This window comes from Pan paniscus, chromosome 21 (genome assembly GCF_029289425.2).
Source record: "Pan paniscus chromosome 21, NHGRI_mPanPan1-v2.0_pri, whole genome shotgun sequence".
NCBI lineage: Eukaryota > Metazoa > Chordata > Mammalia > Primates > Hominidae > Pan > Pan paniscus.
This window is the reverse complement of record NC_073270.2, coordinates 38742689-38764922: the sequence shown is the minus strand read 5'-3', so window position 1 is coordinate 38764922 and position 22234 is coordinate 38742689. Positions and strand designations below refer to the sequence as shown.

General features: G+C 53.1%; 1 protein-coding gene across 1 annotated transcript; it reads right to left on the bottom strand.

The window, feature by feature from the left end:
• Window positions 1-1719: 1719 nt before the first annotated feature.
• BPIFB3 (BPI fold containing family B member 3) lies at window positions 1720-20294 on the bottom strand. Its single transcript, XM_003814729.6, has 15 exons — window positions 20171-20294; window positions 19019-19175; window positions 16163-16267; window positions 15614-15754; window positions 13779-13842; window positions 11945-12005; window positions 11072-11163; window positions 10775-10954; window positions 8702-8755; window positions 6606-6776; window positions 5612-5679; window positions 4270-4312; window positions 3400-3463; window positions 2774-2850; window positions 1720-1990 (listed from the first exon to the last, which is right to left on the bottom strand). The coding sequence occupies exons 1-15, from the start codon at window positions 20292-20294 to the stop codon at window positions 1961-1963; spliced, it is 1431 nt and encodes a 476-aa protein (XP_003814777.1). The 3' UTR covers window positions 1720-1960.
• Between the last annotated feature and the right edge of the window lie 1940 nt (window positions 20295-22234).

Below are 22234 nucleotides of genomic sequence, written 5' to 3'. Positions count from 1 at the left end.
AGGCTTTCCTGTTGGCGCCAGGAATCCAGCCACTGCAGGGCTGTCTGTGACAGTGAGAGACGGTCAGAGGAGGTCAAGGATGGGCAGGAGGGGGATGGGATGAAAGAGAGAAGGGTGGGAGTCAGGGAAGGGTGTTCCTTGTGAGAGATAAGGAGGGACAGCTGGGGCTGTGCATGGAGAGGAGATAGAATAATGCAACCGTAACAAGAGCTAACTGGAACTGGGGGCTTCTTACGGATGGGTCACCATCCTGAGTGCTGGTTTAATCCTCGAAGCCATAATAGGACATCCTCAAGTTACTGATGAAGAAACTGAGGCTCAGGGAGAGGAAATGACTTGCCTGAGGCCACATGGCTAACCAGAAGCCAGGAAGGGATTTGAACATGGGCAGCTAACTCAAGCCACTCATTTAACCATGATGGGAATCAGTAGCACTGGAAGTGTCTGGAAATCAGACACAGGAAGATAAACCCGAGCATGTCACCCGGCACTGGCATGTAGCAGGCACCAATAAACGTAGGGTGGATGAATGAAAAGAAAGGTCGAGAAAAGTGAAGGGAGGGTGGGACAGAGGAAGGGAAGGAGGAAGGGAAGCAAGGAAGAAGGGGGGAAGATGGATGGATGCATGGATGGATGGATGGATGGATGCATGAATGGATGGATGCATGCAGGAGTGGATGGGCGGATGGATAGATGGATGGAAGGATGGATGGGTGGATAGATGGATGGATGGATGGATGGGAGAATGGGTGGGTGGGTGGATAGAATAATGGATGGGTAGAAAGTTGGATGGGAGGGTGGATGAATGGCTGAATAGGAGGCTAAATGGGAGGGTGAGTGGATGGATGGATGGGAGGCTGGATGGGAGGGGGGATGGATGGATGGATGGATGGATGGATGGATGGATGGATGGATGGTTGGATGGGAGGCTGGCTGGCTGGCTGGTCGGCTGAATGAATGAGTTGTGGACAAATCTTCAGATGAGCTCCAAGTCTCCCCTGCCTAGTGCCTAGCCTCAAATCCTCTGAGCCAGTTATCAAAACTTGGTTGGCACTTCTTCACTCAGGCCATCTGTAAGTGCCAACTTGGGGACATTTTTCACCAAAGGTGCCCATCGTAAGCAGTGGGGAGAAGCCCAGGACCTAGAGGCAGGACACCTAGTCTCTCATCCCAACTCTGCCGCTGTGTGGACCAGGGCGAGCCAAGCCCTGCTCTGGCTTCAGTCTCCCCATCTGCACCAAGAGCGTTTGACACAGCTCTGTTCTGAGCTGTGTCCATGTCGGATGTGCAGCCAATAGGAACCCCCCACACCACAGGGCAAGAACAAGTCTCACTCATCCTTGCTTCCTGGGGTGCTAGTGCCTTTGTTTCCTGGAAAGCTCCTATTCTCCCTTCAAAATTCAGCTCAGATGTCACTTCTGATAAGCATCCCAAAGTCAGAAACAGAGAAAAACGCAGACTCAGAGAGAGAGGGAAAAGTAGAAGTATTTAGAGAAAGAGAGAAAGAGCTGGAGGCAAGGGGGGCAGGGACAGAGAGGAAGGCAGAACAGGACACAGAGGCTGCCCAGGCCAACAAGGTCAGTTTGGGACTCAAAGCTACAATGACAAGGCCCTGAGTCCCCTCACCTCCCAGAAGCTCCTACCTGGAGCTAAGGAGGGCACTGGAGGCAAAGGCCAAGTCAAGTCCTATGTGACTGGGGAATAAACCAGCCAGGAGATACCCAGATACAGGAGTCATTTATTGAAAGCTCAGGGTTTGCTACTGAGACCCCAGAGCTCTCTCTGAGGCAGTTCTATGATTAGCCAGGCAGTTCCTACCCCAAACTTGGAGTAGAGCTTCAGGGCCAGAGGGCATTTTTACTGTCACCAACATCAGCTAGAGACTGGGAGGGAAATTGAGGCAGAGTAGACAGGTGGTCTCTAGTAGTCAACAGGGAAGGCTGGTGGCCATGTCTCAGCCTCAGGATGCCACGGTCAGCACAACAGCATTCTGTAAGGAACAACCACTCGTGGTTACACCCCTGAGTCTCTGCAATGCCCCATCCCTGCAGCCATCTTTACTCCCCTGCCCTGGGATTGGCCCTGTACCTGGAATACAGCAGGCACTCATTAAATGAATAAATGAATGATGAAAAAATGACATCCAGTGTGGGACAGGCTCTGACTTGAGGACTTAATAGACTCAAGTTCAACTGCCATTTCTGCTATTAATTTACTGTGTGAACTTGGGCCAGAAATCTGACCTACTTCAGCTTTAGTCTTCATCTGAGAAATGGGTACAGAACTCTCTGCTCTGCCCACCTCCTAGAGCTATTCCACCACCCAAAGTTGGGCTGGTTTGAAAAGGATTGTGAGGCCATATCAATATTCCACAAGAAAAAGGGTCATGATCCATTGGTCATATCTGCTGCAGACACAAGATAAGGGAGAGATGGCATATGTATTTGTTGCTGTTGGACCAGGGGAACTGTGATTCTGTGAGTGAATCTTAGGTTCCATTCTAGAGGCCAGACATGTCTCTGCATCCAATGGGAAAGAACTCCATGATTGATTGATGATGTCTGCCATGGGCAAGAAATGGAGGAGTGGTAGCACACATGTCATATATTTGCCATTCCTAAGTTAGGTAATTTGTAACTCACTGAGAAATTTAGAAAATGGGTCAGGGACAGACAAGAGGATGAAGCAAAGCATTCCCCTCATTAGCTTCAAGCAGAGCTTTCCAGAGACAAGCTTAAGGCCCATCTGGGCCATATCTGCAGAGAAGGCTCACCTCTATGATCTCCAGAACTGAATTGGAAAAATTGATATTAAGAACCTTAGGCAGGGGAATTCCAACATCCAGGGCCACTGTGAAAAGAGAATCGTTGAAAACGAAGGTACATTGGTGAGGAGCTCTTGGACCCTAGGGACCCTCGGACCCTGCTGACCCTATTCCATCACTTTCACTAGCCAGCCAGTTCTCTTCTCACAGAATCAGCTTCTTATTGGCAAACTCCTACTCATCCTCCTACACCCAAACAAAAATGTCCCTATTCTGTATTGTGTCAGTGGTGCCCCCGTGTCAAGCCTCCTAAAGGCTTCATCAATCCCTTACACACTCTGGGTCATCTATATTCTAATCATTTGTTTATACGATTATTTCCTACTAGACTGTGGGAGCTTAAGCCAGGACTGAGGTCAGATCAGCGCTTGAAGTCCATAGGCTGGCAAGATGTAGGTGCTAATCAATGTCATTTAAATGGAAAAATTGGTGCCTCAGTTTCTGCATCTTGCGAATGAGGATCAACCTCTCTCTCTGGCCTCAGTGTCCCCATCAGAACCATAAAGAGAGGCAACAGACTAGACAATCCCAAATTCAGACACTCCATGTGTCCAAGAGAGCAAAACCTGCCATACCGTTAAGCTTTGGTGCATACACTGCCCGGACCACATGGCTGAGCCATTCTTCTAAACGCGATCCCTGCAACAGAACACACAGGGTGGTGGGGGTGGTGCTCTGGGGTGTGGCTTTACAGGCAGCAGCATCCCCTTCCCAGGGAGAGAAACCCAGGGGCCCAGCTGCCTCAGCCTCCCCCAAGCCTGAGGACACAGCTCCTGGCAGGCACAGGGCACTTGGGGGTGGCCTGGGCTGTCCACCAGTGACCCCGAAAGAGATTCTGTGATTTAGGCTGGCTTTACCCCAGGCCCCATGAGCTTGGAAGAAGTGCCTTCCTGTAAGACTCTGTTGGGGCTGGAGGTGGGCAGTGCCTAAGAAAGAGGGAAGGAAATGTGCCCAGCTCCAGTCTATGGGGTCTGACCTTAGATTCCTGTCAGTTTAGGGACTCTGAGAATGTTCTAGAACCTGAGCCCATGGTGAGATTCCAGAACCTCAGAACTCTGTAAGAAGCAGGAACCTCGGGGCTCTGTGAGCTCTGAAATGGAACTTGCTGAGTTCGGGAAATTTATTACTTGGGAGAAGTTCCAGAATGATGGACCCTTGTGAGGTTCTAGATGTCCACAACTTTGTGAGGTTCCAAGACCGTGGAAGATCATGAGATTCACTTTCCTAAGATGATCACTGTTTCTCTCTCTCTCCCTACTGCCCACACCCCCTGCTCTCTCTCACACACACCCACCCTGATATTTGCCCACTCTGGCTTAATTGGGGCGGAGCCCAGTCCTGAGGTCAGCTCAGCCATATGGCCCATGACTCATGGCCACCCCCTTTCCATGCCACACCTGAAGACTGTCATCACCGCCAAGCCCCTCACGCTCCCAGGAACTTACGTCAAAGGCATGGGTAAAGGAGGAGGCCACCTTGACACTGAGCCTGGTGGAGAGAAGAGAGATGCTGGGGCCCCTGCTACCCCCAACCACCCCTGTCCCACCCCCAGCCTGCCCCACCATAGCTCTCAGCATCAGGAAACAGGGTTACTGGCCCAACACTCTGCCTCTATCCAGCCTTGACTCAGAGACTCAGTTTTCCTACCTGTAAAATGGACCCAAAGGGACCTAACCTCCCTTCTGAGGCATCATGACCACCACCTTTGGCCTTGGCGCCTTTGTCTGACTCCCAGCTATTTGACCCTGGGCAGGTGGCTGAACCATTCAGAGGAGTGACCCTCCCCCAGACTGAGCACTGGACACAGAGTGCCTTGCATACAGCAGGTGCTCACTCAAGGCAGCAACTCACTGATGGATCATATCTGGCCCAAGTGCAGATTCAGGGCCAGAGCCTGGGCACGCATCTCTACCTCCTAAAAGACTGAGGCGTGAACTGCCATCAGGAAGTGGAGGTGCACCCAGGCAGCAGGCGAGGCCCTCCATCAAAGTCGGCAATGGGGCAACAATGGAAGGCAGGTGCCAGCAGTGGCCTGAGGAGCCTGTGGGGGTGCTAAGACGGAGTCAGAGGAGCACTGGGTGCCTGTGGCGTAGGACGTCAGGTCCCAGCAATCTCCAGGAAAGTCTCTACTGCCAGGGGAGGGACAGACAGGCCGGGGCCCCGCCATGGTGACAGCACTGAGGCCCAGACTGCACACCTGCTCTAGGGACGGCCTGCCGTGTGAGCCTGGGCCAGCACGGTGCTTTGCAAACTGTAAAGTACTGTGCATGTAGATGGTGCTTTGCAAACTGTAAAGTACTGTGCATGTAGATGAAGGACTGTCACCAACACCATCATTCTGGTCATTATGATTATCTTGATGGATGCCTAGTTACCACAGGGGTGAGGAGAATAGAGAAGTAACAAGTTAACAAGTCCCCATAAATAACAACACATTTCCTGACACTCAAGGCCGGTTGTCTCTTGGTTAGCCTCTGGGGCTGATAACTCAGGAGTTTGGACTCCACATCCTGGCAGCAGGTTTATCTCTCAGAGGCAGGTTTTCAGCAGCAAAAGGGTGCCGTGGAAGAAGCCCACTCTTGAGCCTGCTGCTCTGAGCCCCCGATTCCTTGTCTATAACATGGACTAACACTGTCTCCTCCCTGGCGGGTCCTGAAGGCAAGGAGGATGCTGGAAAAACACCTGGAATTGCGTTGATGCTCAAGAAACGGGAGGCGGATCCTGTCAGCCCCTAATTCTTGTTCCTAAAGACAAGAACAAGATCCTGTCCCCAGGATCCCAAGTTACCGTTCCAGGGACAGGGAGATGTGCAGCTTGGTAGCCGAGGGAGCCAGCTGGGCACGCACAGTCATGACCTGCATGGGCAAAGCAGGCAGAGGTCACCCCCAATCGGCAGAAGGAGCTTGAGGACGGGTCTGCCTCCATCCATCTGTTCCGTCCACTAACCCTTACTGAGGCCCTACTGTGTGTCAGGGTCTGTGCTGAGCCCTGAGAAGGTAATTTGAAGGTTTTGCTGTTTTCTTGAACAGCAGAGAACCACAGTATTAAAATTGAGGGCAATTGGTAATGTAGGAGAGGAAGCTCTGGGGCTGCAGGAGCTTGGAGAGCCCCTCAAGCATGCCTGCTGTGCGGTGAGGGAAGGCCTTTCCAGTGAGGTAACAGTTGAATCTTGAAAGATGAGGAGTTAGTGGAAGGAAGGGGAAAATGGTACTCCAGGTGGTGGACCTAGCACAGACAAGCCAGGGAGGGAGGACCTGGTAGACCTGAGTAGCTGAGGCTTAGGGGACAAGGACAGGCAAGGCAAGGATGGGGCAGGAGGACAATGAATGTCAGGCTCAGGTGTTTGGCCATGGGGAGCCAAGGTGGAGGATCGGGGGAGGGGCCTGCCTCGGTCCAGATGTGTGCAGAGGTGGGGTGGAGGAAGCTGACTGGAGCGGGAGGGTCAGAGGAAGCTGGAGGGTCGTCAGGGAGATAGCTAGGGAGGTAGCTGGGCAGAGAGGCTGGGGAGATGGGGAGCAACGTCTGAGATCCCCAAGAAGCAGTGTGGGCAGCCCGAACAGGCCCAGGCAGACATGACAGGAGGGAGCAGGCAGGAACTGAGGCAGAGGCTTGGGTCTCAGCCCAGATGATGACAGTGGTTGTGGGGCGGGGGGCTTCCTGTGCTGGACTATGTGGGGCTCCCACCCTGAAATCAGGGGGACGGTACCTCCACAGTCCTGGAGATAGTCACCCCCATTTGGAACCCCAAAGCCGGGCCCCCAGCCACCCGTTGACCACTCACCGAGTTCAGCTCGAAGAGGGATTCAGGGGTCCCCTTAGGGACATAGAACAGCACATGGATGTTGGCTGGGAGGGAGACCAAGGCCTTCTTGTTGTGGAGTGTGACCGTGGGAGCTTCCCTCACCCGCAGGAACAGTAGGAGTTGCTGGTGCAGGGGCAGCTTCCCCAGGGCCTGGAGAAATGCAGGGGCATAACTTAGATGCCCCAGGACTACAATCAGTCAGTCAGTCAGCAAACACTCACTAAGCACCTACCAGGCACCGGGCAATGTGCTGGGCAACGAGGTTACAGCCTGAAAGACACAGGCCTGGGCTCAGCCCCCATGAGGCTGACACTCAGGTGTGGAGACACCGACCTGCAGGACTGCCAAATCAGACTTCCTGTCTCAAGCAGAGTCAGAATCCTCCCCGAGGCCATAGGCTCTGTGTCCTCCATCCCCTGCCCGCCTCTCCACTTCACCTGCTCTCCTCCCGCTGCTGCCCTGCGTTCTCCCTCCAGACTCACCGGCCACGTGGCTGCTCCTCCAGCTGCCAGGGATGCTCCCAGCAGGCGCCAGGGCCTTTGTACTTGCTGCTCCCTCTGCCTGGAAATATCTTCCCAGAGAACTGCAAAGTTCCCTCACTCACCTCCTTCACTCAAATGTTACCTCCTCACTGAGGCCTTGCAAAGCACCATGTCTAAAAGCACCAGCCAGCACTCCTAAGCCACCTTCCCACTCCATGCTCTTCCACCTTCTAACACTGTCTCTGTTTCTGTTTATTTGTGCAATGTCTGTCACCTCCAGCAGAATGGCAACCCCTTGAGCGCACAAGCTTTTCCCTCCTTTCATCTTTTGCCCTTTGTGCAGCCCCAGCTGCAGGTATGCCCTTGTTCCATTGCAGGGCCTGTTACACAGTAGGTGCTCAGTGGATATACGCTGACTGCCTAAATGAGGCACACAATCAGGAAATTCTGAGTCTCATAATTGCAACGTCATGAGACTAAGGAAATTACAGAACCACAGAAGCTTGGAACACATAAGCATGTCCCTTGCCTGCTGGAATTTGAGTCTAGGTTTCCTCAAGCCCAGAATCCCTAAGGGGCAGGATCATCAGGACCAGGAATCACCTGATTCCACCCTCACATGCCACAGAATCTGAAGCCACATGGGGCTCTAAAGCTGCGAGGCCAGCAAATGGAGACCAAAGGATTCAGCCTCCAGAGACAAGCCCAGCTTCCCCATGCTGGAGGGGCAGGCCCAGCTTGCTGCTTCTGGATACCCCTGCCCCAGCCAACTCCACTTGCCCCATGTCCCTCTCCACTCCTACTCTCTGGAGGTTCTTCTGAATGTCTGACTCCAATCGCATCCCTTCCATGAGGCTCCTATGCCCTTTAGCCAAGGGACTCTGGAAAGCTGAGGCCCCGACCTCATTCATCCAGACTGCTTTGAATCACCAACTTCAAGAACTCACAGAGTTTGTCCTCTGTGCCCCCAAACCCAGCTTTCATTTCCATCCTCTCTGGTGAGAGCCCAGGCCCCCTAGGCCTCTTTCCAACCTCTTTCAGAACCTGCTGTTACATAAGGACCTTGTAGTAGACATTTTAACTTCAGTACGAATTCCAGTTCTCACAGCTGGAAAGCAGCTGGTCCAGCCCCAGTTGAAGGATGGGAAAGCTGAGGCCTGGCCTGGAAGTCATGTACTTATGTCCACTAGTGAGACCTACCTGACACTCTCCCTTTTCTTTCCTCTCCAAGACAAGTGCCCTAGTCTTTTCTCTGGGGACATTGAAGACTAAGGTCAGGATGAAGTAAGCCAGTTGGTAGAAGGGAGCTCAGTAACCTGAAAAGACTTTTGTCCTTGTGTGCTACAGAAACAATTTCCATAGGATAAATGCCCAGTTGATTTCTGGGGCAGTCAAGCCCTAATCCTTTACTCTCTAAGCAAAATCTGCTATCAGGAAAGGATGCCGTGTTAGTCATTCACACTTTAGTGTGAATTTGGACTCAACTGTTGAATTGCAGTTGCCTGGAGAGCTGTATTGAGAAAGATTCTGGACTCCATTCATGGTCATCAGGAAAGAGCTACAATGATCAAAACCCATGAGAGCGTCACTCACCTCAGGGAGCAAAGCTGCCAGGTCTGTAGTTGTCAGTGGGACATCGCTGGGAACCTGGACCCCCAATGGGAGAGAGGGTTGGTGAGCACAGAGACAGAACAGGAATCCCTCAGCACACTCAGAGCAGTTTCGTTCACCACTCTTCCCCCTACCCTGCCAATTTCATACATATATCACTACAAACACTCAAGTTTGTTCTATCAGCTAGCGATTACTGAGCACTTACTGCATGCCAGGCAGATGCTAGGGGCTCTGCACGCCTTTGCTCATTTCACCTTTACAACAGCTCAAAGAGGTGGGTGCTACCATTGCCCTCATTTAACAGATGGAGACACTGAGGCTGTTGCCAAGGGTCACACAATTGGTAAGTGGTGACACCAGGATTTGAACCTGGGCAGGCTAACTTCAAAACCTTTTACTCTGCCAAGGCTCACGATCTAAAGGCCCAGGGATCTGACCCCAGATCTTTTTGCCTTTTACCCAAATAGTATTTTCAAAAACTATGAATTTATTTCTAGTATTTATAAATCAGGAAGTCATATGTAAATTTTTCAGTTTCTGGCTAAAGAGTTGGAAAATCTGGTCACACTGAGCCTGCACCCCCTCCCCTTGTGGCAGCTGAGTGGCAACTGCCTGAGAAATGGGGCACAGGGTCTCCAGTTCACTATAGTCCCATCAGGCTGCTAATTGATGGCCCAGCCTCCGGGGGCCCTGATGTTTGAGACACCCCCCCTCCAACCGAACTACATATGCCCACTTCTCAGAACAGCCCTGTTCACACAGGATAAGCATACATGCAGCACCAGGACGAGGCCTCTGACATTCCTCTCTCTTGCCACGATGCTCATATGCAAACACTCAATGCTCCTATACACACACCCACATCCGCAGGCCACTCAGACATGCACGTTCTTACACGCAGAGTCTCTGCCTGGCTATGACTGCCCCCATCCCCCAGCTGGAAGACACCCTCTCCCCAGCTCAGGGTCCTGTTCCAGCCTCCCAGAGGCCTTCAGAGTGCTGTCTGGACCCCACTTGCAAGAAGTGAGTGACCAACCCCTGTTTCCTTGGGCCTGAGCTACAGGTGGGGAGCCCAGGCTGAGACCAAAATAAATGCCTCTGGGTGGGGCTTCTGGGGTCTGGGCTTTCCAGGATGTCAGAGGGGCCAGAATGGACAGAATGGAAGTTGGGAGGTACTAGAAGCTTCAGAACAAATGTTTGGGTAACTCTTGGTACAATCCAACCCTAGTTTTCTTCCTTCCTTCCTTCCTTCTTTCCTTCCTTCCTTCCTTCTTTTCTCTCTCTTTCTTTCTTTTTCTTTTCTTTCTCTCCTTCCTTCCTTCCTTCCTTCCTTCCTTCCTTCCTTCCTTCCTTCCTTCCTTCCTTCCTTCCTTCTTTCTCTTTTTCTGAGACAAGGTCTCATTCTGTGGCCCACACTGGAGTGCAGTGGCATAATCACAGCTCACTTCAGCCTTGACCTCCCAGGCTCACATGATCCTTCCACCTCAGCCTCCCAAGTAACTGGGACCACAGGCATGCACCACCATGCCTGGCTAATATTTGTATTTTTTGTAGAGATGGGGTGTCTCCTGGGCTCAAGAGATCCTCCCACATCAGCCTCCCAAAGTACTGGGATTACAGGCATGAGCCACCCTGCCTAGTTTTCTTTTCTCCCACTCAAATCTGCTCTTGAGAAAGCAGTGGAAATTTTAGTGGTTCACACTTTAGTGCTTAGACTCTAGAAAGGCTCATCTGATACAGGGATGGAAAGTGGGCTTCATTCCACATGCCAGTCCTGACCAATTGAAAGTGACCTCCTGGAGTGCCAAGTTGAGAAGGATTCAGAAGTCCCAGTCAGGTTTAACCAGGTAGAGGACCACGATCGATTAGCAATGTCTCCCCTAAGTACAGGAGTGGAGAACAGCAGTGTACACACTCTAAACTTGTTCAACTCCCTTTTATTATAGAGAGGAGGGCTCAGCAAGGCTGATCAGGGCCTAGGTCAACACTAGTAATGCCAAGGCACAGCAGGGCAAGGAGCCCCCATCCCCATCCCCCGGGCACCACACTCACCAGCTCAGGGGTGATGTCCATGTCGAGGGCGCCGTTGGTCTGCAGGAGTCCAAACATGGTGTTGAAGAGGTACAGTGGCACCATCACCTGGGATGTGTGGTCCTTCTTGGGGGGCACCTTGGCTGGGGCACGGGACTTGGGGAAGTCAATGATGTCACCAGCTACACTCTTCACGATAGGCTGCAGGGGCAGGAAACAGGGCCGAGGAGGGTCTTAAGGTGCTCACCCACCTGCCTTGATCCGGCATCCCCTATCTAGCCACCCCCAGCAGGAGGAGAGGCCCCTCTGGTTACTCACGTTGATGTCCAGTTCTATGTACTGGTTGGAGATGAGAGGCAATGTGGCCAGAGAGAATTCCATGGACCCAAGAGCCCCAAGGGACACCAGGCCTGCGTGGGAAAGTGGGGGCGAGAACGACCCTATAAGCCCAGTTCCCAATCATAATAGCCCCTATTTCCATTTATTGAGTGTCTGCTGAATGCCTAGCACTCTACTAAGCATTCACTTGGCTGCTACTGTCATCCCCATTTTACAGATGTGGAAATTGAGGCTTAGACAGGGGAAGTCACCAGGCCAAGGCCACACAGTCACGGTGTTCAAAACCAGGATTCCTGTTTTCCAGAGTTGATGCCACTAACACACTGCTACCCTGCCTCTCTTACATAACACCACCCATAGAGACATACCGGCCCCAAGTTTTCTATTCTTTTCCTGGTTGTGCCTTTTAATATTTTCCCAAACCCATTTTGTGAACACAGAAGGCACTTGTGTCTCCATAAGGCACAGAGAGACTGGGGTCTGCTGTGGCTGCGGGGCCTTGGGTTCCTTACTTGAGCTCTCTGGGCCTCGGTCATCTAGTCTGACTAGGTAATCATTATATCTTCCCCCTGTTTCTGACAGTGCCAAGCGCACACTAGGTGCTCAGTAAGTGTTGGTCTGCAGCACCCAACATAGAGAGAACTGATGGTTCTGGGTCTGCATGCCCTGCTAGGCGGCCTCAGCCCAGGCCTCCTCCATGAGGCTCCTCAAAGGGGCAGCCTGTCAGTGTGAGGAGGAACTAAAGGACCCCGAGATCCTGCCGCTTCTGGCTCCCCTTCGTACCCTACCCCATTGGGGTCATACAGAGACGGGTAGAAGGGGCAAAGAGGAGGGCATTGAGCCCTGACTTACCCAGCACAGCCCCCAGGAGCTCATTCACCACACCCAGCACACTGTCCACCACGGGGCACAGCTGTGTCAGGGAGACACATGTTACAGGGCAAAGAAGAGCTCACTGCGAGGACAGCTGCATGTTCTTTAGATGCTTTGCTATCTGCTGCTATGTGGTGCTGGGGACCAAGGCAAGGCGGAAGGCAGAGACAGACAGAAGACACACAGGTGGGAGGCAGGGAAGGGGCTGGGGCTTGAGGTGTCAGAGGGTTGGGTGGCCCCCAAGCTGTCTTCCCTTGGTTACAAGAGCCCCATTAGAAAACCCTTAAAGGTGGCTGGGGGACCATGGGAGACACATTTCAGGGGCTGGTTTGGGCATGCGGACAAGGCCTTTACCTGAGGAGGCAAAAGCGGCTTTGGTTCCCCATAAAGTCACAGGCCATCCCCTGCCATTCTACGTGGGCACTGGGAAGCCTAGGATCAAGACCCCACAGAGGGGCACCTCCTCTCCTCCACCCAGAGAGTCAGGCCTGGATCTGGAGTGTCCATTCTGCATATCACCACGTGTTCATTCCTAACCCCTGTGCTAGGAGAATAGGGAGCAAGTGGTTCAACTTTCAGAATCCAAGTCTGGGAATCACAGAACCTGAGTCCCATAGCCCACTGGAGTGGGAGCCTCAGAGAGGATGCAGTCCAGCCCCTTCATCCTCCAGCTGAGGCCAGAGAAGAAGGTGGCCTGTCCAAGGTCACAGCTGTATTCAGAGAGACAAAAGAGGGCTGTCACACGTCAAGTGGGGGCCCCAAACTCCAGGATTTCTGGGGTCAGGCAAGTCACAGAAATGAGAGGAGACCAGAGGGGCTCTGCTGGGGATGGAGAAAGCAAACCCTCTGAGCACCAGATGGGAGGTACCAGAGGTACTTCCCACTTACAGGAGGGAGGTATCAGGCAGCCAGGATGGCTGATTGCACAACAGAAGCCAGAAATCTGGACTGTTACGAGAAATCTTCAATGCTGAATGTTGGCAATGAATGCTCATTTTCAAAACCTCTTTGTATCACACAAAACCTAGCTGCTGGCCAATTGCCCCAGAGACTAAGTTAGGGGCTCCCGTTGAAATGCACCTTCATGCCCTGGTGGAAACCTGCCTGACATGGTCTTGCTTAGGGGCCCCTCCTCCTGCTAAGCTTCTTTTCCAAACTGGCTTCCTCAAGCCCAGGGCAGTTTTGCCAACCCTAGGCTCCCATTCTTCTGCTGCCCCCAGCAGCGTTCGCAAGAATGCACAGGGAGAGCCAGCTAGGCCGTGCGGTCAGGAGGCCTGACTGCCCTTTGCTGCCTATGTGGCCCTCCCCTCTTCCTCGGTGATATGGGGTTTGGGCCAGACCAGCTCTCTTGAGTGCGGAAGCCAGGATGTTCTGGGGCAGGCCATGGACAGGCATCCTTTAATCTTAATATGTTTAATTGTGATGTATGAATAAAGGTACATGTGTTTTTCTAGACATGATTGCCAAGCACAGGGCTCAGTTTAAAATCACCAAGTGATCCAATTTTCATTTCACGCTAATTTAAAGAAAAACATAAAGTCGGTACTAATACAAATGGCAGAAACAGAGCAGGGGTAAGAAGGAGCCTACGATTTGGGAGCAGGGGACCCAGGCCGAAAGGATCGTGTCATCCACCCCCAGACTAGCAGGCGCACCAGGAAGGCCGGTCAGCAGGCCCGGATGGGATTACCAGGTGGGTGTGGAAGGGAAGTACAGCCTAATCCTGCCTGGCGCCAAACTTCACCCAAAACCAGAGGGGGAAAGAGGCCCAGTCCTGGGAGAGGGCATGCTGGCACACGGCCCGCACACTCACCAGTCCCGGAAGCACCTTGAAGAGCATCTGTTCCACGACCCCAAAGAGTGGTGTGGGCAGCAGCCTGAGCAGAGGGAGACACATGTGGGTGCGGCTGCCAGGTGGACGGTTCAACCCAGATGACAGGGTCGGGCGGACACTAGGGGCTCTGGATTTCTCCTGTCCCTTCTCTTGGGGGTGGTGTTGACTGCGGCTTTGGAGACCTGAGTTAAATCCTGGCTCCTCCTCCCGAGGGGACCCAGGGGATGGTTTCATTTTCCCCAACTGTACAATGCCCATCTTAGAGAGCTGCTGCTGCCCGGGTTACATGGGAGTGTGTATGTGGCTGGTGTAAAATCTGTGCTTGACAAATGTCTGTCTCCTTTGTCCCTCCAACAGTTGTAGACAAGAGACATTTAGGCCTAGGACAATGGTTGTTATTGAGCCCCCAGAGTGGGGGTTCAACAAGTATTTGTTAGATGAATGAATGAATGAATGAATGATGGCCTGAGGATAAGTGCATGTAGACAGGCTCAGGTCTGTTTGGAGACCATGGGGGTGCAGGATGGCAACCACAGAGCCCCAAACACAGGACACCAACACCATCCTGGGCTCCACTCCTCCCCAGGGCCCCTCCATCCCAGAGGAGCAGGATGGAACCACTGGAATTTAAGGAGCCCAAAGCCCTTGCCTGGAATCCCTTTCTTAGGGCCCTCGTGGAGACAGGAGCAACCCAGTTACCCTGTTCCTGGGAGCTAACACAGAACTGCCTGATGATCCCCCACTGCTCAGAGTTACCCAACAAAGATGGAGCAGGGGCCGGGATTGGGATTGGGCCTGGAAGGTGGACACAGAACGAGGAGACACAAGTGGGAGGCAGCTGTGGGCTGGCTCAGAGTGCTGGCAGAGGCCTTGGACCCAGCCAGAGCGCAGCCCCTCTCCATCCCTGCCGGATCTGTGCGTGTGATCCTAGGCAAGGAGACCTCTGGGCCTCCATGGTCCCATGAAAGTGATGATTGAGAGGTCAGGCACGGTGGCTCACACCTGTAATCCCAGCACTTTGTGAGGCCAAGGAGGGCAGATCACTTGAGGTCAGGAGTTCGAGACCAGCCTGGCCAACATGGTGAAACCCCGTCTCTATTAAAAATACAAAAATTAGCATGGTGGTGGGCGCCCGTAATCCCAGCTACTTGGGAGGCTGAGGCAGAAGAATTGCATGAACCCGGGAGGCAGAGGTTGCAGTAGGCCGAGATGGCACCACTGCACTCCAGCCCGGGTGAAAGAGTGAGACTCTGCCTCAGAAAAAAAAAAGAAAAAGAAAAAGAAAAAAGTGATGATTCAGCAAGGTGTAGGGAGGGCCACCTGGACAGACCCTGGGAAGAGACTGAAGTCACAGCCCCTTCCGAATCATCAAATCCAGCTCCACATATACAGATGGGGACACGGGGGCCCAGAATGGGGAGATAGGGAGTGGGTCTCCCTGAGGTTACACAGCAAGTCAGAGGCAGAGTTGGGTCTCATGTGCTGAGAGCAGGGGCTGAAATCCCGCAAATGGAGGGATCCCAGCTGACCCTGGGCCCGCTCTGGGGGAGAGGGGACGGCAGGATCCCATGAACCAAACTAGGGGAATTGCCCAGGAGTGGGTGGCACAAGCTATGGATTAAGCCGGAGTCCCTGTCAGTGGTGGGACTCAATCTGTCGGTCTGTGCAGTGGGTTGAAACCGGCGGGACAAGCAGGGGTAGGATGAGTTCAGGCCCACGCAGCTGGCAGCTCCAGGGAGAGCTGGGAGATGCCCAGATGGGTGCGAGATGATCCTGAGCGGGTCAGGGTTGCAGGCTGGAACCTGCAGACTCACCCTGAGAACAGGCTGATGTGGCCCAGGAGCGTGCTGCAGCGCTTGAGGATAAGGATGGGTGTGCCCCTTGAGCTCACGGCCAGCGCCACCCGCGATGTCACGTTCACCTCCGCAGCCAGCTGCAGAAGGCCCCCAAGGGGGCTGCAAGAAAGGACACTGGGGGCGTGGCCAGGCAGCCAGCTCCCACCCTTGGCCCCGCCCACCAGGGTGGCCCTGCGAGTGGCCTAGGCTCTGTGCCCCCTTCTCAGCCTCTGCCTCCCTGCCCCATTTTGCACTTCCCTGCACCCTCTTCCCTGACCCTCTCAGGTGAGCCTGAGCGGTGGGGTCCGGGTCTGGAGGAAGAGTGAAATGGAAGTCCCTGGGGAAGGGCAATGGCATAGGATCCAGGGGGGAAACAGTAGGATTGGGAGTCCCTTGGGGAGGAAATAGGGTGAAAGGAAATGGGGGATACAGAGGGGTGGGAGTGGGGGGACAGCAGAGTAGGAGTCTCCAACAGGTCAGGGGGTGGGATAGGAAGCAGGAGGGTAGAGGTCCCCAGGACACACTCACCCAGAGCAATGCATGCCCACTTTGGTGTGCAGGCTCAGCTGCACCCCAAATCCCGGCAGCAGCTTCAGCGACACCTTTGGCAGCGTGAGCTCCTCAATCTTCAGACTAGGATGGGAGTCAGGGAGAGAGTTGCTCACTCCCAGACACCCCCCAGTGCCTCCACCATCCCAGCCCAGGCGGCGCCCAGAGTGGCTCTTGGTGGTGTCCCCTATCTCACCTCAAACCCACAGAGCCAGCTGCGAGCCCTTGGCCCATCACTTCATCTCTCTGGGCCTAGTTTCCTTATCTGTAAAGTGGGGCAATACTAGTTCCTACCTCACAGGAGTGTTGCAAAGACAAGTGAGATAATTCGAGTGCAGAACCTGGTACAGTGTGTGCTCAACAAATGTCCTATCATCATCACCGCTAGAGGCTCAAGGAATTAAAGTTTTTCCTCACTCCATCTCCACAGTCTCAGCCCTGGTTTGGTTTCTGGCCTTGACACTGCGCCCTGCTATACCCCTGCACACTCACACAAATGCAACCCGAGTGGGTTCTCAAACACGACTCCTCACAAGTCATTACTCTCTGTCCTCTGGGTCTTTGCCCAGGCCATTTCCTCTGTCTGGAACACCCTTCCCTTGACCCTTCTTCCATTCTGCATCCCTCTTCAGCTTGCTGACTCCTCCCAGTTCATGTGCACTCCTCCAGGAAGCCTTCCATCCTGGTTTTCTGCCTCGGGCAGATGCCCTCTGAGCGCCTATCCCACCCTGCCTGGGCTGCCTCCATCACTGCCCTGAGCCCATGGGATCTTCGCTGTCAGACTCCACCACCTATGAGGAGCTCTTCAAGGCACGAACAATGCCAAGCTCATGTCTGAGACTCCAGCCTCACCGAGAAAGCGGATTTCACAGGGGAGGGAGAGTAAATATTGCATTAATAATAACAATAATATCTATCCAACACTTACTCTCTGCCCGGCTCTATTTCAGCTGCTTGGCACAGATTAACTCACTGTCCTGGCAACAACCCCATGAGTAGCTGCTAATACTGCAGCCAGTAAAAGGCAGATGGTTCAAACTCCAGCTCTGCCACTAACTGACTGGATGGGCTTGGGCTAGTCACAGTGCTGCTGTGCCTCAGTTTCCCCATCTGTAAAATAGGGACATTGACAACACCTACCACAGAATGACACACAGCGAACCTCGAGCAACATCAATATTTACCAGCCTGCTTTCCGGACATTATGTTCCATTTAGGGAAGTGAACACCCATCAGCCCTTCTTTCCGCTCCCAGTACCCCATTGCCTCCTGTCCAGTGACTCTTCTCCATACACTGGGCTTCAGCCTTGCCTGGGCCCTGTTGTTTGACCTTCCCCTAATTCACCCACCAGCCATAGACTGGTTCCACTGGACTTGACCAGGCAGTATGGGCTGTGATGAAACACACAGACACATTCCCCGCTCCTGCCCTAGCTGGGTGAGCTTGGGCAGGTCACTTCACTGCCAGGAGCCTCTATCTCCTCACCTGTTAAATGCAGTTCATATTAGTCCTACCTCTGGGCTCAGTGAGATAATTCATTTACAATGCACAGTGCTAGACACACAGAAAACCCTGAATAGGTGCTCATTGAGTTAGTGCATATTAGCTATAATGTGATGCTCTTCATTCATTCATTCAAAAATACTTTTTTTTTTTTTAAATGAAAAAAAAAAAAAAAGCTGTGTTCTGGAATCCTATGTTTAGGAAAACATTGAGACCACAGCAGGAGTGTTCTGGAATCCTATATGAGCAACAAACTTTCAGACCCTAACTGCAGTGTTCTTTGGTCCTGTGTGAGGGACAAACATTCATACCCTAGTAGCAGTGTTCTGGAATCCTATGTGAGGGACAAATATTCAGACCACAGCAGGAGTGTTCTGGAATCCTATTTGAGGGACAAACATTCAGAACCTGGTAACAGTGTTCTGGAATCCTGTGTGAGGGGCCAACACTCAGACAATTGTAGCAGTCTTCTGGAATCCTATGTGAGGGACAAACATTCAGACTATCTTAGCAGTGTTCTGGAATCCTATGTGAGGGACAAACATTCAGACCCCAGCTCACGCCTGTAATCCCAGCACTTCGGGAGGCCGAGGCAGGCAGATCTCCTGAGATCAGGAGTTCAAGACCACCCTGACCAATATGGTGTAACTTCTTCTCTACTAAAACTACAAAAATTAGCCCATCGTGGTGGTGGGCACCTGTAATCCCAGCTACTCGGGAGGCTGAGGCAGGAGAATCGCTTGAACCCGGGAAGCGGAGGTTGCAGTGAGCCAAGATCATGCCACTGTACTCCAGCCTGGGCAACAAAGCAAGACTGTGTCTCAAAAAAAAAGGGGAAAAAAAGCTTTTTGAGCATACACTGTGTCCCTATTTATGATCCCGGGGACACAACAGTGAACAAGCCAGACAAAAATCCTACCCCTCCTGGGGTTTATAATCTAGCAAAGGAGACATAAAATAAACCTGTAAAATGTATGGTGGGGATAAGAAAGGGCTAATCAGTGCACACCTCTTTTGAGCGGACACCTGGAGGAGGTGAAAAAGGGAACCATGCTGATAGCTAGATTAGCCCAGAGAGACTAAGCAACTTCCCCAAGGTCAAACAGTGAGTAACTAGTGTTGACCCCAGAGCTGGAACCCTCAACCACAGTGGCATTCTGCTGTTCTTGTCCTGCCAGGCATGCAGTAGAGTCATCATTTTTAGACCCGGATCACAACCCTCCCACACAACCTTCACTGCCTATTGGACAAATTAAAAAGAGCCAATCTCTCCTCAATTCCTGGAAGCAAAGCCAAGTCTTCCTGTAGGGCATGCGGCAGGTGGGACTCACCCAGAGAGCTCCTCGACAATGCCAAAAACCCCTCCGTGGCCCAGCAAGCCGCCTCCTCCAAGCAGCCCTCCTGAGCCCAAGAGGCCCCGGTTCACAGCTGTGACCGATCCCAGCACATTCTGCAGAATGGGCTCCCCAACCAGTGAGTTCTGGATGGCTGCAGAGAGAGTGGAAGTAGGAAGGTACTAGAAACTCCAACCTCACCCCCAGGACCATGGCAGCTGCCTCCTTCCTCTGAGATTGAGTAGGCTTCTTTTTAAAAATGGAATTAACCCAGAGGTTACACTCAAATGGTGGAACCCACTAAGCCATAACAGCCTCTTACTCCCACCGCAGGGCCTGTGGCCACCCTCCCTGCCTGGCATGTGGGAGGTACCCAGTAAGTGTTTGGAGAATGAATGAGCAAATCTCATAACAATCCCTTCATTTTACCAGTGGGAAAACTGAGGCTCAGAGAGGGGCAGAGACGTGTCCAAAGTCACACAGCAAATTGGGTTGGGGTCAGTAGTGTAACTTGGCTCCTGATCCCGGACTGCCCTACAGCACTGAAAGGGAGGGCAAAGAAGGGGGAGCTTGTAGCCACCAGGGCTCAATCAAGTTGGAGGAGATGGTCTCTGCTTCTCTCCTGGGCACTCCAGGCCTGACTCTGTGCAGACTGTGGGAAGGGCAGGATGGAGGAATGGCCCTGTAGAAGTAGAGGCAGGCCAGGGGGCCTCTCTGAAGCATTTCCTGCTCACGACCAATCTACTCTATCCCTGAGACTGTCACCACAGGCCACCGGGCTCTGTAGTACCAAATGCCAAGTACAGTTCCCCTACCCTAGTGATGTGAGGCAGAGACACTGGCCCAGCTAGCACCTTCCTCTCGACCTCTTCAACCTCACTCTGTCCCTGTCCCTGAGCCACACACAGTCCCCAAACAGCCTCAGCCCATATCACCCAGTCCACCTCCCGTAAGAGGGAATTCATCGCCCATTCAAGCCTGCAAGGGAAACTTTCACTCCTGCACAGCTACTCCCAGGAGAATGTGCTCTCTAAGCAGCTGAGAATCACAACCTGCTCTTATCTGCTCTTAAAGCAGATGCTCTAAGCATATAGATTGAGTCGTTGACATTGCAGCAGCCCCCTCACAGACTGCCCACCTGGGGCTCACCTTTGCCGAGTTCATCCTTGTCAATCCGAGCGAGCGTGCTCACCGTCTCCAGCAGCCCCTGGCATGGAGTCGCCAGGCCCCAGAGCAGAAGCAGGGACCACAGGGCCAGCATGGCTGTCTGCATGCCTATAAGGGGCAGAAGGAGGAACTCTGAGACCCTTCTCCTGCTCAAGCCTTTCCCCTCTCTGTTCCCATTATCAGCCTTCCCCCTTCCTGCCCACCTGGCACAGCCCAAATTGAACTTCACTCCCAGGAAAGCCTTCTCCTCCCAAATGTAAGCAGAGCTAACACGCAGGTGGCACGGTGCAGCTGCCAATGCACTCAAGTCTCCAAGGCACTTTCCAAGCCTCTCCCTCATTGGGTTCCATTTCTCAGCTGGGAAAACTGAGACCGAAAGGGGTAGGGGACTAGACCAAGGCCACAGAACTAATCAGAGACAGTCAGAATTCAAGCCTGAGTCCATCTGACATAAAAATCTTCATCCTCAGAGGCCCAGTGAGCCTGGCCAGGTGTCTGGAGTGACAGCTGCAGACAGAGGGGCTTCCCCCTCCAGGACAGCAGGATGAGAGCTTTGTTTCCAGCAGCTGCTTCCCACTGGCTCATGAGGCTGTTTCAGAAGGTCTAGCTGACTGGGGACACCCAACACTTAGACTTAACATGTCTTATCTTTCTCCTTCCCCCGCCTCCACCCCAAATCTTGTTGAAAAAGGGAATGGGGTGGCAGGTGGGGGCATGGCTAATCTGCTAAGTTCACAGAGTGGGATTTTTCTTTAAGCAGTTCCATATTTGCCCACCCAATCACATATCCATCTATGCCCACCCATCACTCCTGCTTAAACCCTTCAGTGGCTCCCCGCTGCCCTGGGTTGAAACCCAGGCTTCTTGCCATTACCCACAAAATCCCTGCCTGCCTTTTTGACCTCCTTGAGCTTAAACATGCCAGGCCCCTTCCCACCCCAGGGCCTTTGCACATGCGGTTCCTTGTTAGGAAGGCTCCTCCCTGCTTCTTTGCATGGCTGACTCCTTATCATTGAGATTCTGGATAAACATTGCCTCCCTGGAGAGGCCTCCGTCCTTCACTTTGTCTAAAGAAATCCGTCTGTCACTAAACATCACCCAGAATATTTACTTTAAGGTGCTGATCTCCATTTGCAATTATGCATCTGTTTGTGTCCTTATTTCTCTTCCCTGTAAACTCCATGAAGGCAGGGACCATGTCTAAGGCCTCTGTGCGTGGTTGTGTGTCAGAAGGGGTCCCTGCTGAGGGGGCAGGGGATAGAAATTCAGCAGCATGTCACTGGCCAGGAGAAAAATGGGCACTCCTGGGACTCTCTCCATAGGATCATCCTATGGACAGGGATCCCCTGCCCACCCCTCCGGCTGTGAATATATACAAGTCTTTGCCTCTCTCTGGGCCCCAGATCTGTAACATGGTTTTTCTCTTCATCCACCCTCTTGGTACCCCCAGTCTCCTCCTAGGGTGAGTTCTTTCCGTGCCCATCATTCATATGGGAGGGCAGAAGGCAGTGGGGTCAACGGCTGGGCGTCAGGACAGACAAGAGCAGGGCTGCCTCAGGCTGTCTTACCCTTGCTCCTGCAGCTCCACAAGGGGTAGGTGGGGGCTCCCGGCCTCCTGTCGGTTCCTCCACCCACCCGAGTTGAGGGGTGGCCCTTATATGCCCACGCGGCTCTGAGGACACAAAGGGGCCACGGCCGCCAGAATCCCGTCAATATGTCATGTCAGAAGCAAATTGCGGTTTTCCCCGACGGCCTGGGCTAAGCCTTCCTCCTTGGAGGCGAGTAAGGGGACTGGGGTCGGTGCCCAGGAGTGGGAGTGAAGGCGTGGGGGCTGCACAGGCAGCCACCTCCCTCAGAGCCAGGGGTGAGGTGTGGGGCCCTGCCACCTACCCATTCAGCCACCTATTGGGCTCCCTCCAAGGCTCCCCAAGAGCCATTCCAATGGCACAGAATCTACCTTGCCTACCCCACCCCTTCCCCAGCGAAGGCCTACGGAGGGAAAGAAGGGACTTAAAGCTGCTGGGTCTTCTACCTTCCGCCACTCTC